Here is an 11,663-nt window from a genome sequence, read left to right on the forward strand (position 1 = left end):
ATTCTGTTTGCTAGAATTTTGTTAGGAATTTTTGCATCTATGTTCATCAGTGATATTGGCCTGTAGTTTTCTTTTTTTGTGGCATCTTTGTCTGGTTTTAGTATTAGGGTGATGGTGGCCTCATAGAATGAGTTTGGAAGTTTATCTTCTTCTGCAATTTTCTGGAAGAGTTTGAGTAAGATAGGTGTTAGCTCTTCTCTAAATTTTTGGTAGAATTCAGCTGTGAAGCCATCTGGTCCTGGGCTTTTGTTTGCTGGAAGATTTCTGATTACAGTTTTGATTTCCTTGCTTGTGATGGGTCTGTTAAGATCTTCTATTACTTTCTGGTTCAGTTTTGCCAAGTTATACTTTTCTAAGAATTTGTCCATTTCATCCAAGTTGTCCATTTTATTGGCATAGAGCTGCTGGTGGTAGTCTCTTATGATCTTTTGTATTTCAGTGTTGTCTGTTGTGATCTCTCCATTTTCATTTCTAATTTTGTTAATTTGGTTCTTCTCCCTTTATTTCTTAATGAGTCTTTCTAACTGTTTGTCAATTTTGTTTATTTTTTCAAAAAGCCAGCTTTTAGCTTTGTTGATTTTTGCTAAAGAGATGTTATTTTGAAAAATAATCTTACTTGTAAATGGTGGGTGACAGATACATTTATATCCTTGATTTTTCCATTTTTCTGTTGTGTTACTGCCACTGCCTTTTTTTTTTTTTTTTTTTTTTTTTTTTTTTTTACATAATTTACAAGAACATTCATCCAGCTCCTAGAAATATTTCCCAGAGAATGGTGCCTGGCAATGACAGCTGTACGTCTGCTCCAAACTTCTCTAAGACATCAACCATGTCCAGAGCATAGCTCTGAACTTGAATTCTCCTGGCACAATCACTCTTTCAGTGTCACATTTTGGCCAAGGCCCAGTTGACAAAGGGATGAACCATTACTATGATAAAATAATGTGTTCTAAAACTCAGCCACTAAGAATTAACAGTGTGCATTCCTTTCAGTTTGCAACCAAAGTAAATCTTATCTTCAGATTTAAAAAACCACAACTGACCTTCAGTTGTGGTATTTTGCAGACAGTCAGTGAATGATGCTTCAGAAATATTCATTATTCCTGGATATTGAAGAGATGGTTCAGAAGAAATTACAAGGAAATCTCCTATTTGAATTTGCAAAGGGCAAATCTGGGGAACAAATTGATTGCCAGAATTATTCACTTTAGTATTTATATTGCCAAGCCAGCAATCTCCATAGAAGTTCAGGCAGATGTCTTCTTTTAGTGTCCAATTTGCCACATATGTTGAGGGCTATGTATGCCACTCCTTCACCAACTGCCATTTGCTTGTTGTTTTTCCATTTGTACATATGCTGCAAAAAATCACCAGGCTCACAAGCATAATTAATTTACTAGTCATTTTGAAAGGTGTGCCTTGCAATTTATCATTAAATGTAATAAAGAATTGTTGCAAAACATGCTTTCAACATTGCTGGAAATTTCAAAACAGAGATTTGATTCAGGAATTCCTAGAAACTAGCTTCTTTTTGTAGCTCCAAAGTGCAAGATTTTATGACTGGATTTTGATCAAGAACAGTAGAGTTCAACTATTTAAAATACCCTTCAAAAGACGGAAAAATAAGTTAATGAAGTTTTCTTAACTTAATGATATAGAAAATTCTTACTTGCTTTCTGCAAAGACTGTGTCATCAGCAGCTAGGCATCTTCTTTGTGAAACTAGGCCAGGAAAACTGTGGTCAAGATACATTGTATCTCTTCATGTGCTATATACTCACCTGCTTCTGAAACGTGTCCTCTCATTAGACAATTAAACCAGCAACTTTCTGCAGTCTTTTATACCAAGTTTCAACATAACTGAAACACACTAGTCAGGAGCCTTCTTTTATGGGTGGTTTAATTTATTTTCTTTCAGATACAAGTATTCCTCTCTGATGAGTTTTAGAAAAAACTCCTTTTACAAACACCTAAAATAAAAATGGTTCAAGTATACTATTTATGTAATATTTTCTCATAAACATTAGGCTTAAGGCATCTGTTGGTGACCAATCATGTTCTTGTAATCCAGGAGGAGGGAGCCTCTACATTTTTACAGTACTAATGGAGAATTCTGTTCTACCCATGGCTAAACTCAGAACGAGTCTTCATCCAGCTTCTGAAGAAACGGTGGGAGAGTAGAAGGTAAAGAGAAAAGGAAGTATAAAACGGTGAAATGAAGGTATGATGCACAGAAACATCATGAATCTCTTTCACTGCTTAGCTTCACCATTCACTCCCACTGAGTAGGAAGGAGTCGGGGGTCAGGTCTGTTGTAAGGCACCATTACTATTCGAGGTCAAGAAACCGAACAGGAATTTTGAGATTTAATATATAAGGTTATTTAAAACATAGTAACTAACATTTATTGAGGGTTTTCTCTGTGCAAATCACTCTACTCCTTAAGGAATAGTTGTATTCCATTCTCACAACAAAATTCAAATTCTCAAAAGAAAGATAAATGGTTTAATATAAATAATCTTTGGATCTATGTTATTTATTTTCCCTATTTCTTAGGCCATATGGATTTTCATTCCCTCCATTGTTATATAAATAAGAATATATTTAAAAGGTTAATTTAAATAAATTAATATAGTAGTACTGAATTAACAAGACAGAATTAAAGACTGAATTAGATTATGTAAGCATTTAAAAGTTATTTAATAAATGGTAGTTTTACTATTGTCTAATTTTACTCAGTAATTGGCATCCACATTTATCATATTCAAAATACCAGCGTTCTCTAGTATATAGAAACAATGTTGTTTAAATATTATTAAAATAAATGGCTTTATGCCATAATGTTAATTTTTAGTTTATATAAAATATTTATGGTAAATCTAATATATGGATGAGTATTGTAGGTCATGTAGAAATTAAATCTGAGTTATAAATTGTTGTTGCTGTTGTTTAGTCACTAAGGCATGGTTGACTCTTTTGTGACTCTGTGGACTATAGCCCCACCATGCTCCTCTGTCCATGGGATTTTCGAGGCAAGAATATTGGATTGGGTTGCCATTTTCTTCTCCAGGGGCTCTTCCTGACCCAGGGATCAAATCCTTATCTCCTGCCTTGGCAGGTAGATTATTTACCACTGAGTCACCTGGGAAGCCCCAGGTTATAAACTACCACTTTGTAAATTCAATTTTGTATATTATAAATCTATAAGATAAAATTTATGTAATATGCTATTGCTACCTTAAGATTTATGTGGAAGGTGTTAAATTATAATTTAGAACTAAAAATTATGTGTAATATGTTCATTTAAAATATGTTAAATATAACTTCTGAATTTCAATAAATGATATTGCTAAGGTTAAAAAGATACTTTAAACTAATATATTTGATCCCAATCTACATGCAAGACAATATGCTGATTCTAGGTATTGGTCAATGACCAAGTGGAGTTAGGGATTGATGTAAAGAATTGAGGATTTAGTGATAGACACAGATTAATGGGCAAGCAACATCAAGTTGCTATTGAAAGGATAGTCTAGAGCCCTCTAAGAAGATGCCACAGGGGCATTTAATAGGAAACAAGGAAAAGCTGGACAATGAAGTTGAATCATCTAGGAAAATTGCCAAGAGAGGAGAACTCCAGGAGAAAACAGTTATCTGAATATTTTGAAAACAGTGTAACGCTGTATGTTTTCCAAGAAATGAGAAGTTTAGCTTCTACAAGTAGAGGGAAAAGAACTTATAATAAAATATGCCCTCTTAATTTATATACAGATTATATCAAGTAGGATCAGGCATAGTCAGTAAAGAAGCTCACATTTTATCCAGGGGAATTGAAGCGCCTCTTGAAAATCTTATGTAGATTAACAAGAGAAAAGGACTTTGGCTTAGTAGGAATGTGAGGAAGGTATTTGTGGATACACCTGGGAGAGTTGAGAATTTGGGGAGGGGGCATAAAACTGTAATCTAATGAAATAGTAGTGATGGTCTGATTAATGCAGTGGCACTAGAAATATAACACCAGTGGATTCCAGAAATATGCAAGTGCTAGGTCTTGATGCAAGTAATAAAATATACAAGTAAGGTCTTCATGGCTACTGACCCAAGTGGAGAAAAGGAAACCCAGGTGCAGGAACAAGATGGTAAAAGAGAGGGAATGTCAGAATCACTTAAGTGTATACTGAATTTGAAATGTGTCTGGGTGACTTTCTTATAGAATACCCAGATATCAGTGGTATGTACAGGTATGAGTGTAGCAGAGTTTGGGCTGGGATTCCAAATTTTATCATATTTATCACATATTTTTGAATTTCAATAAGTATGGAAATGTTTTGTATGATTGTTTTAAGATGGGAAAAACTTGATCTTATTTAAATCATAAGGAAGGGATACCTACAGAGATAATAAAGCAGATGGAGTTGCAATGAATGAAGTACAGGGTAGGAGGAAAGAAGAAAGACCACTGTGTATTGTTAGGGTTGTGGAAGGAAGTTGAGGAATTTATCTTGTGGGATTTTCGATTGTCTCTGTGAAAGAAGAGATGGTTGGAGGAGATGGTTATATTGGAGAAAAGAGAGGAATGGGCAAGATTTGAAATAAGCAGTGAAGATATGTGAGAGAATGTTAATTTAAAAGAGAAACAGAAGGATCACTAGGCAATATTGAAATACTTTTGTGGCTGTAAATCACAGACTTAACAGTAGTGTCAGCCTGCACAGGTGCATTATTTTCCCAGTAGCCTAGTTTAAAAAGTACAATAAAAAATTAAGTAGTCAATGGGTTTAAACAAACACAGTCACCAGCAAATTACATTTGCACTGAAGCAGAATTAGATCTGTATGACATTTTTAGACTAGCTGCAGATGTGAGCTCATATTACTGCATGGCTAATCCTGTACTTCTCAGAATTCTCTGTGTCCCTAATTATTGTGCATTTATATTTTCTAAGAGAAAGTGATTTGATGTGTTCCATTTCCATCTTAAAAAAAAATAAATAAATAAAATGGCAAGCCATGGAGGGGGGGAAAAAAAACTCTCTGAGGTCAATTTGCATCTAAATATGCAAAAAACAAAATGCTTTAGATTTTACTAGAATCAAAAATAGTATGTGCATCACATACAGATATATTTGAATAAAGAGCTGTGATTTGAACTCAAATTTGAACTCCATTCTTCATTTAAAAAGAACTCTTCAAATTCTGTCCAAAGTAGAAGCCAAATGACATTCTGCTCACTTCTAAACATATACATATGTTCATGGTGTGTATAAGAGGTGAATTCGGGGATTGTTTTCATCCCATTTGTGATATTGCCATCTTATAAAATCTTGAGCCAAGAAATCCAGAGCTATGAGGGAAGCGTTCACAGCATTGTGCATAATAACCTGAACATCACTCGGCGGTGACACTACTGAGATAATATTTCACAGGAAAAACAACTGAGTAATTTTAGATTATGTGAGCTTAATTACTTTAACAGAAGCTTCGTAGTTACCTTACTCTAACAACAGCAACAACAAAAGCACAACTTAGACTCAATAGTTAATAAAACATAGATAGCATTTCTCCCATTCCAATGTACAAATTATCTTAAATGACCTTAAAATTAAGGAAATGTATTCAAACAAATAAATTGTACCTAAGCAAAGAATGATTTACATATAATGTAAATATAGTGTTCAGTTACAAATAGCGTTCAGATTCTGATAGGCATTCAAGAAAAGATAGCTGAGTGAGGATTAGAAATAATGTTTGTAACTCATTTGCATTGGTTTTGTTTAGTCCAGTTGAGCTATTTCAAATCCTGAAAGATGATGCTGGGAAACTGCTGCACTCAGTACACCAGCAAATTTGGAAAACTCAGCAATGGCCACAGGACTGGAAAAGGTCAGTTTTCATTCCAATCCCAAAGAAAGGCAATCCCAAAGAATGCTCAAACTACCGCACAATTGCACTCATCTCACACGCTAGTAAAGTAATGCTCAGCATTCTCCAAGCCAGACTTCAGCAATACGTGAACTGTCAACTTTCAGATGTTCAAGTCGGTTTTAGAAAAGGCAGAGGAACCAGAGATCAAATTGCCAATATCCGCTAGATCATTGAAAAAGTAAGAGAGTTACAGAAAAACATATATTTCTGCTTTATTGACTATGCCAAAGCCTTTGACTGTATGGATCACAATAAACTGTGGAAAATTCTGAAAGAGATGGTAATACAAGACCACCTGACCTGTCTCTTGAGAAAGCTATATGCAGGCCAGGAAGCAACAGTTAGAACTGAACGTGGAACAACAGACTGGTTCCAAATAGGAAAAGGAGTACATCAAGGCTGTATATTGTCACGCTGCTTATTTAACTTGTATGCAAAGAACATCATAAGAAATGCTGGGCTGGATGAAGCATAAGCTGGAATCAAGATGGCCGGGAGAATTATCAATAACCTCAGATATGCAAATGACACCACCCTTGTGGCAGAAAGTGAAGAGGAACTAAAAAGCCTCTTGATGAAACTGAAAGAGGAGAGTGAAAAAGTTGGCTTAAAGCTCAACATTCAGAAAACTAAGATCATGGCATGTGGTCCCATAACTTAATGGGAAATAGATGGGGAAACAGTGGAAACAGTGGTCAGACTTTATTTTTTGGGGCTCCAAAATCACTGCAGATGGTGACTGCAGCCATGAAATTGAAAGACGCTTACTCCTTGGAAGGAAAGTTATGACCAATCTAAATAGCATATTAAAAAGCAGCAACATTACTTTGCCAACAAAGGTCCATCTAGTCAAGGCTATGGTTTTTCCAGTGGTCAAGTATGGATGTGAGAGTTGTACTGTGAAGAAAGCTGAGTGCCAAAGAATTAATGCTTTTGAACTGTGGTATTGGAGAAGACTCTTGAGAGTCCCTTGGACTGCAAGGAGATCCAACCAGTCCATCCTAAAGGAGATCAGCCCTGGATGTTCATTGGAAGGACTGATGCTGAAGCTGAAGCTCCAATACTTTGGCCACCTCATGTGAAGAGTTGACTTATTGGAAAAGACCCTGATGCTGGGAGGGACTGGGGGCAGGGGGAGAAGGGGATGACAGAGGATGAGATGGTTTGATGGCATCACAGACTGGATGGACATGAGTTTGTGTAGACTTTGGGAGTTGGTGATGGACAGGGAGGCCTGGCATGCTGCGATTCATGGGGTCGCAAAGAGTCAGACACGACTGAGCGACTGAACTGAATTGAACTGTTCAGTCCCCAAGTGGTGTCCAGCTCTTTCGCAATCCCCTGAGCTATAGCCCACCAGGCTCCTCTGTCCATGGATTTCCCAGGACTGGAGTAGGTTCCTCTTTCCTTCTACAGGGAATCTTCCCGACCCAGGGTAGTACCCAGGTCTCCTGCATTGGCAGACAGATTCTTTACCACTGAGCCACCAGGGAAGCACTTGCTTGATATATAATAACATGAACTGTGGAAACTTGTAATGAGTTTGTAATTGATTTTATAATAACTGATAATTTTTCTTTTTTCAGCCTATTATGAAGTATGATTCTATTATAAATAGCTTTTTCTTTTTATACATGTTATGCTTGATAAAACATATGCAAAAATAAAAATTATAAATGTAGAAAATGCAATGGACAGACATAAAAATTCTAATGTTCTCTGCTTGACCTTTGGATAACCCACACCACATTTGAGATACCACAGATTGGACCAAAATTGAGTGTATGTGATAGGGGAGAAATTAGTTTTAGAAATGCCAATAAAGCTACCAACAACACGGAGTATGAATATCCTAGGTAGGAGTCTAGGGGAGCGGGGAGGAGTAAATTTTAAGGTCAGAGTTGAGACAGAAGCAAGGGAAAAGAAGAGACAACCACTGTAGGAAGAAGATTACTCAGAACCTGATTGAGAACAAGACATCATAGTGAGAACAAGGACTTGGGTGAAAGACAACAGATAAAATCCTGAAGAACTACAATGTTCTAGAGATAGATGAAAGAAGATAGTTCAAAATAACTGCATGTTTCTAAGGAAAACAATGGAGGAAAACTTTTTTTTTTACAAATTTAGTACTTATATGTAAACTATGACCTGGGTTTACTAAATTTGATGGCTAAATGTAGTTACCTGATGTAACAAGAAAAGGAAAATTAGATGGTGGATTTATAAAAATTAAGAGAAAAATTCAATGTATTTATAGAAACCTCTTTGATAAACAAATTGTCTATGAAGAAAGGAGACTGAATACAAAAAATTACCAAAATTGAATTAAGCTCTCATCAAACAAATGAGGAAATTCAATGCAGGAATATTACAATTAAGGAAACCATATAAATTATATTTGCCATAATGTATTAATAGCTAGTATATAGTATCTAGGTCCAAATATAAACTGGAATGGAAAGAAAAATCCAAATGTTTCACTTCTAAAGAATATCCATGATCCTTGATAACTCTCTGTATATAAAATATAAAGGATAAAGGAATCACCATCCTAAGGACTATCATTTTAATTACTATTATGGATTCTATATTAACTTTTATATATATTGTGGTTGGTTAAACTGTATTAAACCACTTAATTTAATACATGACATTGTGAAAATGTAAAGACATTATTGTTGACATCTCCCTAAGGAGTTAGAAACTATTTAGTAATATTATACTCCTAATTTTAAAATATTACCTCAGCAAAGTTGCCATTTTCTGAAGGTTGAAATATTAATGTTAAATAAAAAATGATGGTATGATAGCACCATAGGTTTAACCAATGTGATTATTTGCTCTTAGGAAACAGGTTTTGTGAAATTAAAAATCAATTAATTATGCCTAATTTTATACTTCTTTCCTTCTCACATTTAACTAAGAATATTATCTTATTTTTCAATCTCTTTTTTAAATAAGTGAAGCATTCTTTCAATTTTCTATTTCAGTTGCCATAAAAATTAAAAATTGTGAATGTTAATTGAAATACATAGCTAAAATATATGAGAAAGCAGTAGCTATATGTGATATATACAACAAATGTTTTGAGAATTGAAACTACTTTTCCAATCCTTTCTTTCTAAAATCCATTTTTTAACCCAGAGAAAAATCCACGTACGTATGAACACCTTATCTTTGACAAAGGAGTCAAAAATATACAATGGAAAAAAGACAATCTCTTTAACAAGTGGTGCCGGGAAAACTGGTCAACAACATGTAAACGAATGAAAATAGAACACTTTTTAACACCACACACAAAAATAAACTCAAAATGGATTAAAGATCTAAATGTAAGACCAGACATTATAAAACTCTTAAAGAAAAACATAGGCAGAACACTGACTGACATAAATCACAGAAGATCCTTTATGACCCACACCCCAGAGTAATGAAAATAAAAACAAAAATAAATAAATGGGGCATAATTAAGCTTAAAAGTTTTTGCACAATAAAGGAAACTATAAGCAAGATGAAAAGGCAGCCTTCACAATGGGAGAAAATAATAGAAAATGAAGCAACTTGCAAAGAATTAATCTCAAAAGTATACAATCAGTTCAATACCAGAAAAACAAACAATCCAGTCAGAAAGTGGGCAAAAGAACTAAGCAGACAATTCTCCAAAGAAGACATACAGACAGCTAACAAGCACATGAAAAGATGCTCAACATCACTCATCATTAGAGAAATGCAAATAAAAAACACAATGAGGTATCATCTCATGCCAGTCAGAATGGCTGCTATCAAAAAGTCTCCAAATGATAAATGCTGGGAAGGGTGTGGAGAAAAAGGGAACCCTCTTACACGGCTGGTGGGAATACAAACTGGTACAGTCACTGTGCAGAACTGTGAAGATTCCTTTGAATACTGAAAATAGAACTGCCATATGACCCAGGAATCCCATTGCTGGGCATACACACTGAGGAACCCAGAATTGAAAGAGACACGTGTACCCGCAATGTTCATTGCAGCACGGTTTATAACGGGTAGGACAGGGAAGCAACCTAGATAGATGTCCATCAGCAGATGAATGGACAAAGAAGTGGTGGCACATATGCACAATGGGATATTATTCAGCTATAAAAAAGAGCGTATTTTAGTCAGTTCTAATGAGGTGGACAAAGCTGGAGCCTATTATTCAGAGTGAAGTAAGTCAGAAAGAGAAACACCAATACAGTATATCAACACATACATATGGGATTTAGAAAGACAGTAACACTGATCCTATATGCAAGGCAGCAAAAGAGACACAGATGTAAAGAACAGACTGTTGGACTACATGGGAGAAGGGGAGGGTGGATGATTTGAGAGAATGGTAATGAAACCAGTGTATTACCATATGTGAAAGAGATGACCAGTGCAAGTTCAATGCAGGAAGAAGGGCATTCAAAGCCGGTGCCCTGGGAACACCTAGAGGAATGGGGTGGGGATGGAAGTGGGAGGAGAGTTCAGGATGGGGAGACACATGTGCACCAGAGGGTGATTCATATCAATGTACAGAAAAACCATCATAATATTGTAAACAAATTATCTTCCAATTAAAATAAATTCATTAATTAAAAAAAATATCCATTTCTTTGCAATGTTGAATGCTATAGAAGTTGTAGAGTTCCCTATAGTTTTTACTATCCATGAGAGAGATATAATTATCCCTTGTTGAAGTCTTGAATAAATGATTTTTAAGTGCAGTGAAATCTACTGGAAGTCCATATTCTTTGAGGATCTGAATGTCTAGACACATAAGGAAACTGGAACTCTAGTGGACAATGTCACTGGCTTTGGCAGGGCCACAAATGTCCACTTCTAGATCATTTCAAATATAGACCAAAATATGTAAAGCCAAGAAAATCCTGTTTGTAATAGTCTTATGTTAAAACAAAACTTTTAAATTACTCTTTGAAAGTCAAAACATAAATATATAATTTGAGATGTTCATTCTTAAACTGAAAAAAAAATGGTTTTATTTGCAATATGATTTATGTGAAAATAGAGCAAAAATACTGTTAGAGACAAACTCAAGATAACTTTTACTGATTAAAAGTTTTACAGAAGTTAAAGGAAATTAAACTGCAGTCAAAAAGAGAAAAGTAGGAACTGCAACAAAACTCATGGAAAATAGAAAATGTACTGAAAAGAAATTATGAAAGTGAAAAGGAATAAATTAGGTCACAAAGACAGGTGAAAAAAGACAAAATGCCATAGACAGCAGACTATTATTAGGGATCCTAATATATCCAAACCAAAGTGCCATCTAATAAAGTGACAAAAGTATAGATAAATTATTTGGGGATATTCTTAAATTTTATTTTATAATTACTGAAGTTTAAAAAATGAATAATTTAAGCTATTGAAATGATATTTCATGAGGCACTTAATGAAGTAAAAGTGGCACTCCACTCAAAATCATGACTTTTCTGTCCAATGCACCAAAGACTGTACATTCAGCTCTTTAATCTTTTTTCTTCAAGAAATTATTTCTTTGTTGCCAAATTATTTATGTATGTATGTTTAATTTTTAAATGGAAGGTTTTTATTTTCCTTAATCTTATAAGTTTCAGATGTACAGAATTAGAGGAACAGCACAGTGTTTTGTATAAAATACAGGATCTAGTTTCTCCTAAATATATATATATTTATTTATATATATTTAATATAAATATATATTTATTAAATATTATATTATAAATTATATAATATA

At 34.5% G+C, this 11,663-nt stretch overlaps 1 protein-coding gene across 1 annotated transcript in view; it reads right to left on the minus strand.

Moving 5' to 3' along the window:
- Nucleotides 1–1,404, minus strand: part of EYS (eyes shut homolog) — a 278,615-nt gene extending 277,211 nt beyond the window's left edge. The window contains 3 exon segments of the mRNA XM_061131522.1: nt 613–802; nt 805–927; nt 930–1,404. Of these exon segments, the coding sequence (XP_060987505.1) occupies nt 613–802; nt 805–927; nt 930–1,404 (788 nt within the window).
- Nucleotides 1,405–11,663: the final 10,259 nt, after the last annotated feature.

The sequence above is a fragment of the Dama dama genome, chromosome 28 (genome assembly GCF_033118175.1).
Source record: "Dama dama isolate Ldn47 chromosome 28, ASM3311817v1, whole genome shotgun sequence".
Taxonomy (NCBI): Eukaryota; Metazoa; Chordata; class Mammalia; order Artiodactyla; family Cervidae; genus Dama; species Dama dama.